At 38.6% G+C, this 20848-nt stretch overlaps 1 protein-coding gene across 1 annotated transcript in view; it reads left to right on the top strand.

Moving 5' to 3' along the window:
- The window catches only part of MBOAT1 (membrane bound O-acyltransferase domain containing 1), a 147285-nt gene that overhangs the window by 65659 nt on the left and 60778 nt on the right, over window positions 1-20848 (top strand). The window contains exons 2-4 of the mRNA XM_043976582.1: window positions 3440-3585; window positions 4869-4946; window positions 14536-14631. Of these exons, the coding sequence (XP_043832517.1) occupies window positions 3440-3585; window positions 4869-4946; window positions 14536-14631 (320 nt within the window). The remainder of the gene's footprint in view (window positions 1-3439; window positions 3586-4868; window positions 4947-14535; window positions 14632-20848) is intronic.

The raw sequence follows: 20848 nt of genomic DNA, 5'->3' as shown, positions 1-20848 counted from the left end.
CTGGCTGCCTGGCTTTAGACCATAGTTATCAAGAGAGTCCCATCATTTACCTTTTCTTTCCTTATAAAGTCTTCTGGAAATCCCTTGTCTTTTGCAGTCATCTCTCTGAGAAAAAAGACTGAATGGGTTTTTTCAATTCCATGGCAATGGCTCCTGGGATGGACATTTACACAATCAAAGGCTTTCTGATAAGTTGGAGAATTTTTGTTGGAAATTGGTCTTCAGGCGTGTGATTTTGCAGACCAGCCTCTCTTCAGGTGTGACAGTCATCTGTCTGTCATCTTAGTGGGGTCTTGGATCATAGAACCATAACTTAGTGAGAGGGAAATCATTGGGGACATCTCCCTAATTCAGTGTCATTCCTCTGTCCCAGTGCCAGCCCCACTGGGAGCTCTCAGATGCAAACCCCAGCTAAGACAGAAAGGCAAGTAGTCGCTGAGGATATTCTTGAGAGCTGCTTCATTTTTTTCCATTTCTTTTGAAACTGTATTTTTTTTTTTTTGGTGGAGATAGGAACAGCAAGTCTCTATCCCCATTCCATACCTATGCCCGGCATGTTCTAGCCTGGATGCAATCTCTCTCTCTCTGTGCAGAGCAACAGGGGTTAAGTGAGTTGCCCAGGGTCACACAGCTAGTAAGTGTCAAGTGTCTGAGGCTGGATTTGAACTCAGGTCTTCTTGAATCCAGGACCGGTGCTTTATCCACTGTACCACCTAGGTGCCCCATGGATGCAATCTCAATATGGTCTTGGTGGTCTGATCTCTGAGAGGCTCCTTCCTTTTTCTTTTCTTTTCTTTTCTTTCTTTTTTCTTTTTTCTTTTTTTTTTGCGTGGGGCAGTGAGGGTTAAGTGACTTGTCCAGGGTCACACAGCTAGTAAGTGTCAAGTGTCTGAGGCTGGATTTGAACTCAGGTCCTCCTGAAAACAGGGCTGGTACTTTATCTACTGCACCACCTAGCTGCCTCCCAGACTCCTTCCTTTTAACAACCACCCCTCATCCTTTTCATTCAAGCACTATTCAGCTCTCCTAAGGGCATTCTGGTCCACCCCTCAAAGCCTCAGTATCTTCCTGCTTCTCTGTACCCCGGTCCTCTGTTCAGGGAAAATGCTCTCATTCATGTGATAGGATGAAATAAGCAGGACCCCTTATAGATCTCCACCTGCCTGACTCCTGTATCACTGAGCCACTTTTGCTATTACTTGGGGATGCTGAGAGGGGTGATAGGTTCTGTTCTTGTGTCACATTTGGGGCAGTCTCAACATTGCGGGTTCACATCAGCCAACCTGGGAAGATTATTGTCTGTCATCACAAGTTGCCACTGTTTGATATTACCTTCCTCTTTTATAGTTTATAGGGGATCCCCCTTTCCTATGCTCTTCTTTTTGCCTTAGCCCTGAGGTTCCATGTTTGCACTATGCCAAGAGTACTCTGTGAAACTGGGTCCAAATTGTGGGAACACCAAAGATAGAGAGAGCTACCACATGGTAACAAAAAAAGTTTCCATTAAATGGGGATGAGCTCAGATTTCCCAAGGTAGGAAAAATCCTCCAGCTAAGACCTTGAGAAAGAGCCTGGAGAGCACATGGAGGCTTCAAAAAAGTCTAGTTAGGGCAGTCCATTTTACTCAGATGATCCTGCATATACAGCTTAGAAAGTCAGATCAGTGTCCAGAAAATTACTACAGAAAAGGGGATCTTGCTGGCTGGATTCAAGCCCTGATCACTACCTGACTGAGTAAGGTGTTAATAGGTCTACTTATTGGGTTGAGACAGTAGTTACCATTATAGGTAAAATTGAGAGTCTTGTTGTTCACCTGTTTTTCCATATAAGGTCTTCAGTAATTCCCTGACACCTAAAGGGGAAATGGGGAAAATAAGAATTGAAAGGAACTTTTCTGTTTTTGTTGCAGCGAATGGAGAAGTATGACCCCTAAATAATGGAGAGAGACTTTCTATTGAATCAGTTGCTGAGTCTTCATGTTTTCAAACCTGGTTGACTGACAGTGGTGGTGCCATTATCACAATTTCCCCACCAGAAATAGGAAAGTTAGGAGGAGGGGGAACAGTTTGTGGGGGGAAATGATGAATTCAGCAAATATTTTGAAAAAGACCATTAATTCTCTGAATAGCATCTTGCTGGTTTGATTGTACTCATGAAAAAAGGTGGTCCAAAACATTGTAGTTTCAGTGTGGGAAAATGGATTAGATCTGGTGGTATTTCACTAGACCTGCCCTAAGGCAAGGATTCTCCAGTTAGGCAGTCACACTGATGATCGTGCAGTTAGTTCACTGGAAACCATTGTTGGTGTCTAAGTTTAGCCAAATGTTTATACATTCACTAATTCTCTTTCTGGTTGAGTACCCTCTACATGAATCACGTCTGAAGTATTTAGATGGAATATTCAGGAAAAACATTGCAATTATGTAAAACAAATGGATAATTTCTGTTTCTTGTTTTAATTAATGGTTAGCTCCCTCTTGGTGTTTGGAATTTAATTTATCTAAGTTCAAAATTGAGATAATTTTTTTCTTTAGGATTAAAGTATTTTCCCTCAGGCCCCAGAAGTTATTTTGTTTTTTCACCTTTCTCCCCATAAAATATACTACATAGCAGAGGAGGGCATTGATGATTTCCAAGTAAAGTGATTTATTTTGCATAATTTAACTATTTTGACATGTAAAGCTTAAAGAGGTACGACATCTGCATGTGAACTAAATTAATATAAAAGGAAATAAACCTGAATTTAAATGTCGCTGAAATGATATTAGTCTATCAATCTGAAAATATAAAGAATATTTGATCAAAATGATATTTGATAGGGCAGCTAGGTGGCGCAGTGGATAGAGCACCGGCCCTGGAGTCAGGAGTACCTGGGTTCAAATCTGGCCTCAGACACTTAACACTTACTAGCTGTGTGACCCTGAGCAAGTCACTTAACCCCAATTGCCTCACTAAAAAAAAAGATATTTGAAAGCAATAACGTACCTAATGTGGAAAGTCCTGTTTTGCATCCTTAAGGGGATAACAGTTGAACCCCTACATGGGGATATTTATTATCCCACCTGGAGGGAAGGGGGTTTAGGATGTCTGTAATTCAGAGCCAGAACTATAAGTCAGACTGCTGGTTAAAACAAACAGCCAATTAATTTCATGGTGAGTTTAAATTTCATCTTGACATCAAATAGTAAACACTTTTGGTAGGGGCAGAAAAGAAACCTTCTCTGGTCTTTAGTGGCTAAAAAACCCAAAAGCTTCTGTATTCTTCATCCCTCCTTGGTATAACGAGGTACAGTTTCTGTTCAGTGTTCCATACTCATCTGAAGTGAGTGTCAAATTAGGGTGGGGGGGAAGAGCTGATTCTGAGATCCCACCTAAAGTCTAAAAAAACTAAGCCGTATGATCATCTATGTACACAGACATCTAACCTTTGTTTTTCCAGGTGAATTTTGTGGCCTGCCAGCTCTTTGCTTTATTTGCTGCTTTCTGGTTTCGCATCTACCTGAGTCCTGAGAAGACAAACTCTGCTGTCCGCCATGCCTTTGCCACCATTTTTGGAATCTATTTTGTCATCTTTTGCTTTGGATGGTGAGTATCAAACTTCATCAGTACTTACTATGTGGTTATCATTAACTATATACTTCTACTCTATCTGAAATTCCATTTACTTACTCTGCTAGTCTAACAGTTGCTTTATCTTGAGAGTTCTTTCCAAGGCAGTAAGATGAACATTGTTAAAATTTTCCATAGAGATAAATATGAATGAACGAAAAAAAAGGTAGCATGTGTTTTTCTTCTTTTTACAGAAACATTTTATAGCTACTATTCACATTTGTATATTTCTTGCGTTATTACTATTAGAGAAAATGAGGTTAATCTTTCTATTTAGGCAGTTTATCTAGAGCCAAGACTGTAGGGGAAAGATCCCAGGGAAACACAGTGCCATCTCTTTAACAGAAAAAGATTGTTTACCTGGTGTTCTTTCGAGTATTCTCTCTTTTCTTGTTTCATGTTTCATCTTTGCTTTCCCCCTTTGCCAAGAAATGACTTCTCATATCATGGGAGGAGATTTGCCATATATCTTGCTTTAAGGAGGATGATTGACAGTAAGGAAGGTTTTTTTTGTAGGGTTGAACACCTTTTGCACAGGGGGCCATGTAAGGTTTTATTTGGTATAACACCTAGCAATGGGACTTAGGATCATTACACTTCTGAGAATTTTACGTCACTCAGAAGTATGGATTGTGGATTGGCAGACAAGAAGTGGAATGTGGTATATAGTTTCTTCCCCTCTCAGAATACATATGGCATGAGAAGACTGATCTCAATTCAGTTCAGTTCAACAGATAATTATGAAGCCTCTACTATGCACAAGGTACCATGTTTGGCACTAGGGATACAGAGACCAAAAAAAAAAAAATGATAGCTCCTATCCTTGAGTAGCTTATAGTCTTCTCTCTAGAACAACTACATGGGAAAGGCCCCCTGAAGTTCAGTCTTGATTACCTATTAACATGGAATGCTTTGTTCATTATTAAAGTATTCTTTTCTTCTAGACTATCAGTTCTATATAAAACAATTGTGCCTAGGCTTTATGGATTCTGGTTATTATGATGTACCATTGGTATTTTAGTTACTAGACTATAAAATAATATCAGGTCCTTGGGCCCCCTTAGAATCCAACCACTTTAACTCATAGGATGATTACTAGTTGAATTATTCTTTTCCCTTGGAATAAATGGAGACCTATACAAAAGAAGTTTTAACTGATTTGGGGGTGGGGCATTAGGTAAATGATAGACTTACTGTCACTGAATTTTACAAGCTTCAGAGGTGTTGAATGACTGTTCTTGTTTTCTCTGTATTTTAAGGTATTCCATACACCTCTTTGTGTTGGTGTTAATAAGTTATGGAATCCTGATTACTGCAAGTACACGAAACATTCACAGGTGAGACCATGTTGATGAAAAGTGACAAATTGTAGGGGCAGCTAGGTGGCGCAGTGGATAAAGCACTGGCCCTGGATTCAGGAGGACCTGAGTTCAAATCTGGCCTCAGACACTTGACCCGTACCAGCTGTGTGACCTTGGGCAAGTCACTTAACCCTCATTGCCCCACAAAAATTAAACAAAACAAAACAAAACAAAAAACACTTAGGGGAAGCTAGGTGGCACAATGGTTAAAGCAACGGTCCTGGATTCAGGAGGACCTGAGTTCAAATCCGACCTCAGACACTTAACACTTACTATCTGTGTGACCCCGGGCAAGTCACTTAACCCCAATTGCCTCACCAAAGAAAAAAGAAAAAAAAAGAAAAGTGACATATTGTGATTCTCTTGAGCTCTATAAGACTCTCTCCAGGGTGCTAGGGCTTCATCTACTACCATCTCTAAGAGGGATCAGTATCAATCATGTTTACTCACTTGTTATTATTCCCCATTCTGATCTGCTGAGGTACCTTCCTTCTCTCCACCATTGTGCAGGTTTAGGACCACATTTACTTGGGCAGATTCATTATCATCAACATATATTTTCTCATTGAAAGACACATTTTTCATCATCAAATCTGTACAAACTACTATAGTAGGCACAGAAGATATAAATAACACAGTCTGTGCCCTCAAGGAATTTATAGTGTGTACCAGATCTGAATGTTTGCTTGTGTAGAACATTGTGTTGTTAGGGGCTGATGGTACAATATGGTATAACATATGGTCTTAGCCCTTACAGAACTTATAGGAGTTTGTGGAAAAGGACAGATAGAGATAAAATAAAATAGTATATGAATGGTATGGGTAGTAAATGTTATAGCATTTCAGAGGAGAGAGTAATCACAGAAAGCTAGGGTGGTTTTAGAAGACTTCCTGGCAAATGTGGCACTTGAACATTCTCTTGAAGTAGCATAAGTGTAGAGGAGCACACACTTAGCATGGGGAATGGCTTAAACAAAAGTAGAGAGCATGGAATTTATAAAAGTGGGACTTTTTTTTTTTTTTTTTTTTGCAGGGCAGTAAGTAGACCAGTTTGGCTAGAGTAAAGGGTTAATGTAGGAGTGTAGTACTGGGTAAGGTTAGGGAAGTAGGAAGGGAATTGACCGTGAAGAGTTCTGAATGCCTGTGGATGGGATTTAGATTCTATAGTGTTCTGGAAGAATCAGGGAACTACACATATTTCTTAAGTGAGAGTAAGCAAAGGAGTGTTTCTGGAATGTGATCCTGGCCACGTTCATGTTCTTAAATATAGGATAGATTGGAAAGGGAAGAAACTAGAGTGAAGATAACCTGTCAGCAGAATGACAACTAAGAGCAGACCATCGTATTTATCCATTAGAAGATCATTGGTGGTCTTTGAGAATGCAGTTTCAGAAGAGTAGTAGAAACCAGTTGGAAATTAGATTATAGCAGGTTAAGATTGAGTGGGTTAGGGGCAGCTAGGTGGCGCAATGGATAGAGCACTGGCCCTGGAGTCAGGAGTAACTGAGTTCCAATCCGACCTCAGACATTTAAACACCTACTAGCTGTGTGACCCTGGACATGTCACTTAACCCCAATTGCCTCACTTAAAAAAAAAAAAGATTGAGTGGGTTATAAAACAATGGATATGGGGCAGGTAGGTGGTACTGTGATTAGAGCACCGGCTCTGGAGTCAGGAGGACCTGAACTCAAATTCAGCCTTAGACACTTACTAGCTGTGTGACCCTGGGCAAATCACTTAACCCTAGTTGCCTCCTCCCCACCCTACCCCCCTCCAACAAAAGAAAGAAATGGATACACATATTTCTTGCCTTCTCAATGGGTAGCAGAGGGCGAGGAATGAGGAAGAGAAATTGGAACTGAAAAGAAAAAGATCCAATGGCCTTTTTCCATTTTTCATCTTCACCCTTCATAGCATTTGATACTACTGATTAGCCTTTCCTATTCTCTCCTGTCTTGGTTTCAGTGACACCACATTTTCCTGGTGCTTTAGATACCCTTTAATAGCTCCTTTTGTGTCTGTTTCACTAAAACCTCATCTCTTTCAAGTCCCTCCATGCTATCTTTCCTGTGGTTCTGTTCTTAGCCCTCTTTATTTTTTCCTTCTTCTTATGTTCTCTAACATAGAAAGTCCTTATCAATCCCTCTCTATAATCTCTACTCTTTCTTTCTTTCTTTCTTTCTTTCTTTCTTTCTTTCTTTCTTTCTTTCTTTCTTTCTTTCTTTCTTTTTAGTGAGGCAGTTGGGGTTAAGTGACTTGCTCAGGGTCACACAGCTAGTAAGTGTTAAGTGTCTGAGGCCGGATTTGAACTCAGGTACTCCTGACTCCAGGGCCGGTGCTCTATCCACTGTGCCACCTAGCTGCTCTCTACTTTCTTTTGAGAGCCATCATGGTATAGTGGATAGAGAACTGCATTTGGATTCAGAAAGACCTGGGTTCAAGTCCAGTTTATGGGACTCTGGGTATATCACTTAACCTCTGGATGCATTGGGCAAATATTGATAACCATAAGCTGGTATATATTTGTATTTATTCACTTTATGTTTATGTTGAATATACTTCATATATGTCCTGGTTGTCTTTCCTCATTAGAAGGTGAGCTCCTTTCTGTCAGGAATTGCTTCTTTCTTTGTATTGATATCCCCAGTGCCTAGTATAGTGCTTACACATAGTAGGTACTTGAGAGATATGTGTTGATCGATGGATAAGTTGTACAGCAGATGCCTTACTGTATTGGTAGAGGGTCTTACTCCCTGGGAGTTCCCTAGACTAATAAAATCATAAAATTTGGGGGGAGAAGTATATTAATTATCACAAATTGGTGGATGAATCCTAAATCTGTACTTGGAGCCTTGACCGCCTCCTGAGGTTCAGGTTCTTGTCTCCAACCATTTGCAAGAAATCTCTGTTTGAATATTCTCCCATCACTTCTAATTTGCCATTTAAAGCCTTTTACAGCTTTATCAACCAACCATTTATGATTTAATAAGAATGTTCTATGATATACCAGGCATGGTGTTAAGCATTTTACAGATATTATATCATTTGATCCTCACACCAACCCTGGGAGGTAGATGCTATTATAATTCTTATGGTATAGTTGAGGAAACTCAGGCAGACAAAGGTTAAGTAACTTGCCTAAGGTCACAAGCTTGAAAGTGTCCAAGGCCAGATAAGAATTTAGGTTTTTCTGGGGTAGCTAGGTGGTGCAGTGGATAGAGCACCAGCCCTGGAGTCAGGAGGATACTTGACACTTACTAGCTGTGTGACCCTGGGCAAGTCACTTAACCCCAATTGCCTCACCAAAAAAAAAAAAAAATTAATTTAGGTTTTTCTGATTCCAGGCCTCGCTCTTTATTTACTGTGCCACCAAGCTAATTTATCATATGCATATATAGTATTTTATTATAATTATATATTTAAATTATATACATATACAACATATGTTTATAGACTTACATATAATTATAATAGATCAGCATGTACATATATAATTATTATACTTCATTCCTCTTCTTCTGTGGCCTAGTCCAGAGCTTCTTAAACTTTTTCTGTTTGTGACCCCTTTTCACCCAAGAAATTTTTATACAACCTTGGGTATATAAGTGTATATATATATATATGTATATATATGTATACATATGTATATGTATACATCACTTTTTATTGTTGCCAAATTTTTTGTAACACCCCCCCCCCCCCATTTAGTTACACAACCCCATATGGGCTAGTGACCCACAGTTTAAGAAGCTTTGGTCTAGTCAGACCAGTTTTATTTCACTTTTGTCTTTATAATCCCATGGTCTCTTGCAATAAATGCCTAGTCCTTAGCAGGTACTTAATACATGTTCATTGATTGAGTGGTTACTCATTTCTCTGCTCAGAGTGGCTCCCTATTATTGCCTAATCAGTAAAGTTAAAACTCTATTGCCGTCTGTCCAAATCTTGCTACATTATTTCATCATCCTACCTTTCCATCTTTAATGTTATTACTATTTTTGTAGTTTATACATTAGCCAAGACTCAGCTGTCTCTATTCTCCCCTTCCACAATTTCATTGCCCGCTCCTGACTCTGTCTTTGGTCTAACTTTTTCTTATTAATCAACAAGCATTTATTAAGTTTCTACTATGCTGCAGGTACACTGCTAGCTTTTAGAGATGCTTACTTTGTACCCTTCTTATGCCTAAATTATCCTCCTTATGTTTCTTTGCCTGTTAAACTTCTAGTCATCCTTTAAAATACAGTCTAATTTGCCTTGAGTCCTTGATTCCTCCTTAATCTGTATTTGTCAGTAATGACTTTTTTCTTGTATCTGACTTAGTACTTTATTACTCTAATACATTTATTATTTATTACTGTGTATTACTTTTTATCTATTGCAGTATGATACAGTGTATTATTACTGTATCTCTATGTGTGAGTCCTATTCTCTCTTTTAGATTATAAGTTTCAGGAAGGATGAGACCATGTCTTATCTCAGATTTATATCTCTCTCAGAGCCTAGCACAATGCTTTGCATTCAGAAAGTATTTTAGTGAATGAATATAGATTTTTTTTTGAGATGAGAACAGGTTATTTGAAGGAGATTTCTCTAGATTTTCCTTTTGGAAAATAGTTTTTCAGGTGACTCCAGAGTCCTTCAATGTTTCATTATCCTGCACTGAGGACCAACATTTCTCAAAGACAGTATTAAGTGTATATGGGGCAGCTATATGGTGAAGTGGATAGAACATCAGGTCTGGAATCAGGAAAACCTGAGTTCAGACTTGGCCTCAGACATCCATTAGCTGTGTGACCCTAGTCAAGTCATTTAACCCGTTTGCCTCAGTTTCTTCATCTGTTAAATGAGGATGATAATAATAGTACCTTCCTCCCAGGGAATGAGGAATCTTATGAGGGACAAATGAGATAATAATTGTAAAGCACTTAGCATAATGCCTTATAAATAGGGAGTGCTGTGTTAGCTATTATTATTAATATAATAAATATAAATGTTAGCTATTGTCTTTTAATACCTCATAAACTCTGATAGGTTCTACTAAGCTAGAAAAAGGCTTTTGTGAACAAATCCAATAGTGGACAGAATATTTCCCTTACCCTTAGGACCAGCCTACATTTAGCACTAAAAGGTTGGTTACCAGATATGTGTTTCTGTTACAATAATTAATGACACACAGAGGCGTTTCAATCTGCACCAGTGGAGGGAATATTCATATGAAAGAAATAAATAAAAAACCCAAAGTGTTAGATGGCACTATCATTTATTTGTTTATTTATTTGTTTTTTGTCTCCAGGAAAAATAAATCAGCTTTTAGTTTGGAGGCAGCAAGGTGTTTTAGTAGATAGAGTGCTGGACCTGGAGTCAGGAAAACCTGGGTTCAAATCTAGGCTCAGCCACTAAATCTGTGATCCTGGGCAAGTCATTTAATCTCTTTCTGCCTTAGTCTTCTCATCTGTAAAAGGGGGATAATAATAACACCTATCTTTCAGGGTTGTTATGAGGATAAAATGAGATAATATTTGTAAAGAGCTCTGAAAACCTTAAAGCACTTTATTAATGCTAGTTATTACAAGATCTATTATGTTGAAATTCCTAGACTATTGGGCAATGACTACTGCTGTCATTTCAAGTTATCTCAGAAAACTTTAGATTGTTTTTGGTTGTCACGACCACTTCATGACCTTACTTGGGATTTTCTTGGCAAAGATACTGCAGTGGTTTGCCATTTCTTTTTTCAGTACATTTTACAAATGAGGACATGAGGCAAATGGGGTCAAGTGACTTGTCCAGGGTCACACTGTCAGTAAGTATCTGAGGTTAGATTTGAACTCAGGTCATCCTGACTTCAGGCCCTGAGTTCTATTCACTGTGCCACCAAGCTGACCCTGGAGATTACTTCTATCTTTAAGTATTCATTGTTTTTAAAAATAAGTTGAAACAATAAAACTATAGTTACTCTTCATTCCCTTTCTCTTAAATATTTTATCCAAAAGTACATATCACAATTCAGTTTCAAGGAGATTTTTGATGAAAAAAAATTGGCATTATTCTTCACCCCTTAATAGGCTTGGAAATTTCAATTTTTCAGTTTATAACCTCACAGTCTTTTGCAATAAATTTCTTATCAGTTGTAGAACAACTGTTTTTAGGTACTTTTAGATTTTATAGACACTCAGTTTTGAGTCCAGACAGACTGTGAAGAGCAATAATCAAATAATCTATGTTCCAAGTATACTCCTTGCTAGGGATTTTATCATTTGTTCCAGACGGGTGATTAGGTAATTCATCTCTTTCTCCCTTGGAAAGCATAGCTATAAAGTATTGGAAATGCTACACATAATGTAAAGTGTTTGTAACCTATTTTCAAAGTTTGGCTTCCCTAGTATTGACTTTGGATGTAGCTGAAAACTGAACCAATAATTCTCTGCATCTGGACAGCACATTTCCAATTACTTTAGACATGGTAATTTGTCCATTAGCTCAATACCCCTGGGATCCTGGTGGGGTGAATGGCATTTGATAGATGAAAGACTGCTAAGATAGAGAGCTCATCAGTGACTTGTCTAGCTAGGTCCACTGTATTAATCAGCATCCAGGAATGGGGTCTCCTGATCCTGATGAATCTTAGAACTTCGCAGACAGACTGTGACTGTTTTTGCTTTAGCACAACAGGGACATGTCATGAAGCCAGAAAGCAAAGGTGCCAAAGTAAGTTCATTCTCTGTTTGCTTGTATTGTTGCCAGTCTTATAGAAAGGAGTAAATGAAAGTTCCACATGGATAAACTAGGTGCAGAACTCAGCTAGCTTACAAGGTAATAAAAACCCAATATCCCTCCCCATTCTAGGTACCTGAATTGACAGAGAACACACAAATCGCACACAATCAATCAACAAATATTCATTAAGCACTTACTGTGTGCCAGGCACTATGCTAAGCACTGGGGATAGATACAAAGACAAAAACATAGCCTCAGCTCTTAATCTTCTCCTTTCTTAGCTGAGTCACTTAGGTGATGTGTATGTATATATGTGTGTGTATGAATGTATGAGTGTATGTATGTATGTATGCATGCATGGAGATAGCACAGTGTCTGGTGCATAATGGGTTCTTAATAAGTAATATTTATTGAATGAATGATTATTGCATGAATCAAATGAATAGGCAATGTGTATGTGTCTATTTGGCATATATATGTGCATATACATGAGTATTTGTGGGTTTATGTATACATTTGTGGATTTGTATATACACATGTGGGTATATATGTCACTTTGTAATCTTTAAAGCACTATATAAATGTTGATTTTTAGCTATTCTTAAAGGAGTGAGAGGGGAAGAAACATATACACAGAGAAGTAAATAATCCTGCCTTAATCATTGTTGGTCAGGAATTCTAGTGAGCTTCTTGGCCCTACCCTTCAATGATGAGATAGATAGGAGAGAAATGGAGTTTATCAGCCTATTTAAACTATGTGGAGCAAAATGTTATTGAATCCATCTATCTCAAAAGACGAGGTGTGAAGAACAAGGATAATTTTGTCCAGGGAATCTACTTATAATGTTATGCCCTCACATCTGGCACTATTTCAAATGGTCAGTATCACCAGACACTTAGAATGAACTGACTTCAGCCTCATGGCCATGGGAAAATGGAGGCCAGGCAAAGGGTCAAGGCAGCAGCTGAAGAGCTCTTGTCTAAGGGCCAAGAAAGGGCAGCAGAGAAAGTTGTATCTGGCAGCTCACAGGAAGAAGTCAGAAAACACATAGAGGATAGGTCAGGGCATCTGAACACTTCTGAGTGTAGCACGGATCCCTTGGGTTTTCTGCGGAAGCCTATGGACCCTTTTTCAGAATCATTTTTAAATGCATTAAATAAAATGTACGGGATTATGAAGGAAATTATATTGAAATACAGTAATGAAATTTAGCATTAAAAAAGGTTTAAGGGGTGGCTAGGTGTCACAGTGGATAAAGCACCAGCCCTGGATTCAGGAGTACCTGAGTTCAAATCCAGCCTCAGACACTTGACACTTACTAGCTGTGTGACCCTGGGCAAGTCACTTAATCCCCATTGCCCTGCAAAAAAGAAAAAAAAAAAAGAAGGAAAAAAAAGGTTTAGACTCCAGATTAGGAACCCAGCACTAGCTAGTCTTTTGACTCTGCCCTGGGTTCCTATCTTGAACTTTTGGATTTTTTGGGGGGGATGTATATTATCAGAAAGTAAATAGAACTACAGAACTATCATGTCTCATTCCATGCCAATCTCCACCTTGTCTCTCAAGGAAGACTTTGTCAGTAGCTTCTTCCTTATAATTTGTCTTAGAATAACCAGGTAATATCTATAGTTGTTGAGCCTACTCTGATTTGAGGATCATGAGCTGTTTTGGGAAAGGTGGAAGATAAGCCAATTTGTCAAGGTAGCAAATGGCTCTGGCATAGCAGTTTGCAAGTCTTTAATTAGTCCTCTGTCTGCCTACCCTTATTTTGGCAGACTGACTACATATCAATGACTGAATTTCTGTTATTAGTACTAGTAATACTATCTAGGTAATCAATCTGATCTTAATTACACTATAATTTAATTTGGGCCAGACTTAGTAGGCATGGGAAACTCAGTTTACCTATGCAGATAACTGTTCCATACCATATGATCTTAGAGAATTGAACAGGAAAATGAGAAATTAAGTGACTTGCCCAGGGTCACATAGGCAATATATATCAGGGATGGATCTTGAACGTAGTTCAGGAATTCTAAACCTTTCTCGTTTCATGGATCTCTTTATCAGTTTGGAGAAGCCTATACTGTTTTTATAAGAATAAAATTAAAAACGTAAGATCACAAAAAAAAAACATATTGAAATACAATTATAAAAACATTTTTAAAAACAAGTTCATGGATCCCTGTTTAAGAACCCTTGCATGCCATACTATTCCTCAGTACTTTATTATTGTTTTATTGATTCATTTAATTTTTTTTTTTTGGTTTTTCGTTTGTTTGTTTTGCAGGGCAATGAGGGTTAAGTGACTTGCCCAGGGTCACACAGCTAGTAAGTGTCAAGGGTCTGAGGCTGGATTTGAACTCAGATCCTCCTGAATCCAGGCCCAGTGCTTTATCCACTGCGCCACCTAGCTGCCCCCTCATTTAATTTTTATATCCTATTTATTTCAAAATACATCTCCCCCTGATCAGAAAGCAATCCCTGGTAAAAAAAAGATTTAAAAAGTAAGAGAAGAAAGAAAACAACTCAACAAAATCAACACAATGGTCATTTCTTATAGTATATATAGTATTTCACATCCATAGTCTTCTAGCTCTACGGTGAAGAGTCAAGTTTGGTTGTAATAATTATGCAGTATTTATTTTTGTTTTTCAATCATTTATTCTAGAGATGGATATCTCTTGATCATATGATTGCATATCCAGAAGAGCCATCTTCTGGACCCATCATAATATACAGGGTGACCCAAAAGTCTTTTGAGCCCTCTTGTTACAATGATGCTATTCTTAATGACGCTTATAACAGATGATAATCTAATCTCTGGTAAACTGTATTTCTAGGTACTCCTTTGTGGTAGCAATGGGTTACCTCACAGTATGCCATGTAAGCCGGATATACATATTCCACTATGGGATTCTCACTACAGATTTTTCAGGGTGAGTACCTTCATGAGCTTGGATAATGACTGCTGAGTTTGATTGCATCAGTTATTTTTAGGGAGTGTTTTTATGGCCTGAAATATTTAATCTTTAAGTAGGCAGAAAGAAATACTTGTTTTTGGTAAGAGCACTCTGTTCATGAAACCAATATGTAGGTCTATTGGTTGCTATTCTGTGGGTACAGACCCGTAGTTCTGTAGGCCCCTAGCTCTGGCCAGTCATCTCACTGTGGGACACAAGAAGAGTCTTGTAAGATGGTATGAATCTATCTATCAGTGCAACATTTTCACCACTTCTGGTGGAAAAACCCATGACTCTAAGTATATAACTCATTAATGGTAGATTATCTTCATATAAGAATCACAACACATCATACAATCACAGAATTCTATAATTGGAAGGACTATTGAAAGTTATCTTGTAGAGAGGCAGTAGAGAAAGTGCTGAATTTGTAGTGTAAAAAGATCTGAGTTCAGGTCCTGTTTTTAGAATTTACCAGTTGTGTGATCATTGGTAGTTGACAACTTCTGTAAGCTAAATCTGTTTCCTCGTTTATGAAATAATAAGTGGAATAGAGGTAGCTAGATAGTACAGTGGAAAGAGTGCCATTCATGGAGTCACAAAGACTCATTTTTCTGAGTTCAAATCTGTCCTTAGACACTAGCCGTGTGATCCTGGGCAAGTCAATTAATCTTGTTTGCCTCAGTTTCCTCATCTGTAAAATGTACTGGAGAAGAAAATGGCAAACCACTCCAGTATCTTTGCCAAGAAAACCCTAAATGGGTTTTCTAAATGAGTACAGATACTTACTAAATGGGGTCACAGAGACAGATAAGACTGAAAAAATGGTCAAACAATAGAAATAACTGAAATATTTTACCTTATAGGGTTGTTGTGAGGCTCAAATGAGATGTGAGTGCATTTCTTTGTAACTCTTAAAGCACTATGTAAGTATCAGCTATAATCAGTTTATCCACTTCCCACATTTTATAGATGAACTATCTGAGGCCCAGAAAGGTTAAGATCCAGGGTCAGTCATCTATGAAGTGACAGAGCTGGGAACACAAATCTGGTCTTTCTGTTGTATAATTTTAGATTCTAAATGTGGGTTCTAATCTGTTCCCCTAGTTTTGGGGGAAACTGACTAAAATCACTGATAAAACGAGTTTGGGTTTTTAAGGGTTTATTGAAAGATAGAAAGAGAAAGATTGGGAACAGAATTCCAACAGCATGGCAATCCTATCTTTCCTCAATTTTCCTGTGAAGTCCTCTGCCACCACCACCACCACCACCACCATGAAGTCAGGAACCAAAAAGAGACCGACTTCTCCGCGCAGGCCCTCCTTCCTCCTTCCTGTCCCCTCCCAGAAAATGGGAGGCTCCTCAAATTGATTGGATGGTAGCCTTGATAGACAGTACCCATGCGCAAACGTCATTTCCTGGCGCAAATGTCACTTCCTGACGCCAAGGAAAAGCCGCATGGCCTTGCCCTCTGAGGCATTCTCCTAATGGTGGAGCTTTCCTATAGTAAGTCTCCAGTAGGTGGCGTCATTCTAATCATTACACTGTGCTGCTTCTTGCTTGCTTTTAGAAATTGTCCTTAAAGCAAAATTACCTCTGGGGACAGCAGTGTTGTGTATTCAAGTTACCTGGGGAGACACTTCCTTTTGGCTTAGGTGGTCTCTAGGTACTGATGAAAGTGCTGTTACTTCCGCTTTCCCCAGTGCTTGAGCTGAATCACATCAAATTTAACAACTTCTTGAAACACAGATAGTGAGCTGGGAAAATGACAGCTAATTAATCAGAGTTTTGCACCCCACCCCCTGTGCCAATGACAACTTCACCATTTAAGGCTTAAGAGTTCAGAGAATGAACAGTTCCCATCCTCTTCATTTGGTTTTAAGCACAAAACTGGCAGGCTGTACCACATTTTCCCACTTGTATTTCCTTGGTATAATTCACATCATGAGATGTCACTGAAGACGAAAAAAACGAGCAGCTGCAAATGCATTGGGTTTACAAGTGTGGGAGGCTTTGGTACAGCCTTGGGGAAGGACTAAGACAATGTCTTGATCTTGTCATTTTCACTTCCAAGAGCACAGACTGATGACTACATTTCTCTAAGTGTTGTTTATCCTATGGCACCAGCTATTTATACTGTGACATTATTTGAATCTCTTTTTATTAAGCAATACTTTTGTTACATTACTGATAAAGGCATAACTTGAGGATATTTCGGGTTCAGTTATAGAGTCACCACAATAAAGCTAATATTGCAATAAAGCAAGTCGCATGAATTTTTTGGTTTCCCATATAAAAAGTTATATTTATACTTAACTTTAATCTATTAAGTGGGCAATAGTATATGTCTAAAAAAGTAAAATCTTTTTTTATGGCTAAAAAATGCTATCATCTGAGACTTCAGCAAGTTGGAATCCTTTTGCTGGGGGAGGTTCTTGCCTTGGTGTTGATGGCTGCTGGCTCATCAGGGTGGTGATTGCTGAAGGTTGGACTGGCTGTGGCAATTTAAAAAAATAACACAACAATGAAGTTTACTGTGTTAATTGACTCTTCCTTTCACTCAAACACTTAGATGCGTAATAGCGTTATTAATTGGCCTAATTTCAATATTATCGTGTCTCAGGGAACAGGGAGACCTGAGAGGGGAGAGAGAGAGAGAGAGAGAGAGAGAGAGAGAGAGAGAGAGAGAGAGAGAGAGAGAGAGAGAGAGAGAGAGAGATGGAGAAAGGCCAGTTGGTGGAGCAGTCAGAACACACATGACATTTATTAAGTTTCTTGTCTTATATGGACATGGTTTGTGGCACCCCAAAACAATTACGATGGTATCCTCAAAGATTAGTGATCACAGAAAATGGAGAAGTTTTAAATATTGCAAGAATTACCAAACTGTGATACAGAGACACAATGTGAGCACATACTGTTCGAAAAATGGTACCAATAGACCTCCTTGAAGCAGTGTTGCACAAACCTTCGATTTGTAAAAAATGCAAAATCTGTGATGCACAATAAAACAAGGTATGCCTGTATTTGGGAAAGAGTAAGAAGTAAAATGTCCATCCACCACCTATAAAATGACTGCTAATGTCCTCCTTCCCCCAAAATTACTTTGTGTTTATTTGATATGGTGTACATGTTATCTTCCTGCCAATAGAATATAATCTTCTTGGTGTTGAGGCCTATTTCATTTTTGTCTTCATATCTATAGCTCCTAGCACAGTGTCTGGCACATAGTAGGTGCTTAGTTAATGGTTGTTTGTTTGTTTTTAGGGGGCAATGAGGGTTAAGTGACTTGTTCAGGGTCATACAGCTAGTAAGTGTCAAGTGTCAGAGGCTGGATTTGAACTCAGGTATTACTGAATCCAGGGCCGGTGCTTTATCCACTATGCCACTTTACTGCCCCCTTAGTTAATGGTTGTTGATTGGTTGACATATTACAACATTTCTTTAACTTCTAAGTGGCCTAATTTTTTTTTTTATTAAGGCAAAGTCTTTTGTAGTTCATCACTCTCCTCCCACTCCTTGCCAATCCTTTCTCTTAATCTTTTCTTGGGAATGGTTCAATATTTATTTTCTACAGACACTGATAGGTTATAGAAAGGGGAAATGAGAGAGTCCAGAGATAAGGTTCCTTACCCCAGTGATACAAACAAACATATTTAGTGATTGTGAGTAAAGATAGAGTGGAGAAAGCCTCGAACTTAAGGGTCAGGCAAGGTGGGAACATTAGATCTTAGATGCCCCCCACACCTAGTGAATTGCATTGATCAATCCCTAAATAGCCTGGGTTTGCTGGGATGAAATCTTTAAGTAGAGTGCAAGCAACCACAGTTTTACTCAGAATGGGAATAATTTACTGTCACCGGTGCAGTTTTGAAAAATACTCAGCAATCAAGGTTGTTTTTCCCCTGCCGCTTCCCCTTAGTTAGAGGTGGAGTGCTATTTGGATATTAAATGTGAAAAATGCTTAAGGATGACTTAATGCAGTGGGCTTTTCTCTTCTTGAGTATGTAAGCAACCAATTTCAAACAGAACAATCAAGATGATTAATTAATGAATCGCTATATTGAACATAGTGACAGGTTTGTAAGTGGATTAGATCTGTGTTTGGATCTAAGAGATTTCTTTAGAGAATACATTAAATATAATAGAATGCACATTAAATTTTTCCTTGAAATACATTTTATTTGTATAAACTAACTAAGGTTTTAGTTAGGGGGCTTATAGTATCATCTTTTATTAAAGGCACTATCATGATTGGCATTTCCACCACAGTGGCTAGTGTTAAGGGTTAAAATTCTAGCTAGTCTGTCTAAAATATCTAATGAGTGGTCGCCAATAAATTATAAGCTTTAGCAAGAGTTAGGCTTTTAAGCATTTATTAAGGAAAACAAGAATTTGGTAAAGAGAGAGAGAAAGGCCTAGATTCCTATCTATTAAAGGGAGAGCACATTTCTAGCTCCGCTCTCCACCAGAGTCCAAAGGAAAGAGCGCGAGACTGAGCGCCAGTCTCTTCCTTCCTCCTCCCACTCGCCCGCGTCACTTCCTTTTCCCAAAGAAAAGACTCCTGGTCTTGCTCTCAAAGACCTTCTCTTCATGGGTGGAACTCTTCTACAGTAAGTCTCCAGCAGGTGGCGTCATTCCAATCGTTACACTAGCTAAGCATTGCCAATCTCTGTCTTTCATCTACCCTTGTGGCTTTCCCAGATTTAGTGATGAATCTGACTTTTCAAATTCTCAGCATTATTGGAATTTCATCTGAAACTTTATACTTACTAGAGTTGGTAATTATAGAAATAGTCATAGGCTTGAGGACTAGGTGATCTACCCAGCAAAGGAGAAGATGGGGAAAAAATACTGGTAATATAAAAAAGAATCGAATATTGCTCAAGTAGTTCTATTCTGTGTAGAAAAGAAAAGGCCAAGCAATGAACAATTATAGGATGATTAGAACAGAATACAGTAACTTATCATGATCAGTACAACCAGTTGAGAAATGAATATTTTTGTCTTACTGAGAAATAGTTTCTTCCTCGATCAATCAGTAAACATTTATTTAGTAGCTACTATCAGCTGTTTTTTATAGATACAAATACAAAGAATAAAATAATCTCTACTCAGAAGGAACTTATATTTTAATGAGGGAGACAGGAAATACTTCTACATCAGCAGCATAAATATAAGCACATACAAATATAAGGCAGCTACGTGGTGTAGTGGATAGAGTGCTTGGGCCTGGAGTCAGGGACAACTAATCTTTCTGAATTCAAATATGACCTCAGACACTTAATAGCTCTGTGATCCTGGGCAAGTCACTTAACTGTATTTCCCTCAGTTTCCTCTTTTGTAAAATGAGATGGAGAAGGAAATAGCAAACCACTCCAGATCTTTGCCAAGAAAACCCCAAATGGGATTACAAAGAGTCAGACGCAACTGAAAACCACCACCACCACCATACAAATATATACAAAGTAATTACATAAATAGTAGCTTGAGAGGATGGGGAAAGAATCCATGCAGAAAATGGAGCTCTAGGTGTGTCTTAAAGGAAGAAGACATTTAGGAGACAGCTAAGGAAAGAGTGCGCTCAAGGCATGGTAATGGATAGTTCAAAGTCATGAATATAGGATATAGAGTGTTGTGTGTAAGGGACAGAGAAAAGGCCAAACTGGTTGTGGGGACTAGTGGCCAGTGAGGTTGGAAAGATATGTTGGATCCATATAATGAAAGATTTTAAAAGCTAAATAGAAAATTTTATATTTTATCCAGGAGGCAATAGGAAGTCACTGTTTCCTGTTAGCAGCTATTCGCATTCATGTGTTGAATGGACTTTAGTGGGAAGAGACTTGAGGCATGAAAACTAATCAGGAGACTATTAACTTAAGTGATTGGTGATAAGAGTGTCAAGTAGAGTGGTCCCTATGTGAGTGGAGAGATAGCTATGTGGGGCGGGGGGAGAGAAAGAGAGACAGAAAGAAAGAAGCAGAGAGAGGGATAGACATACACACACACACACACAGAGGGAGAGGTGTCAAGGATAATCCTGAGGTTATGAATCTAAGAGACTGGCAGTCTCTTAGTGCCTTCTACAGAAAGAGTGAAATTTGGGAGAGGGGGAAGTTTGGGAGGAAGGAGAATTAGTTTAATTTTGGGCATGCTGAGTTTGAAATGTCTCTGGGACATCCAGTTTGAAGTG

This window comes from Dromiciops gliroides, chromosome 1, assembly GCF_019393635.1.
Source record: "Dromiciops gliroides isolate mDroGli1 chromosome 1, mDroGli1.pri, whole genome shotgun sequence".
NCBI lineage: Eukaryota > Metazoa > Chordata > Mammalia > Microbiotheria > Microbiotheriidae > Dromiciops > Dromiciops gliroides.
Note: the sequence above shows the minus strand (reverse complement) of the source record. Positions and strands in the feature narration are given on the sequence as shown.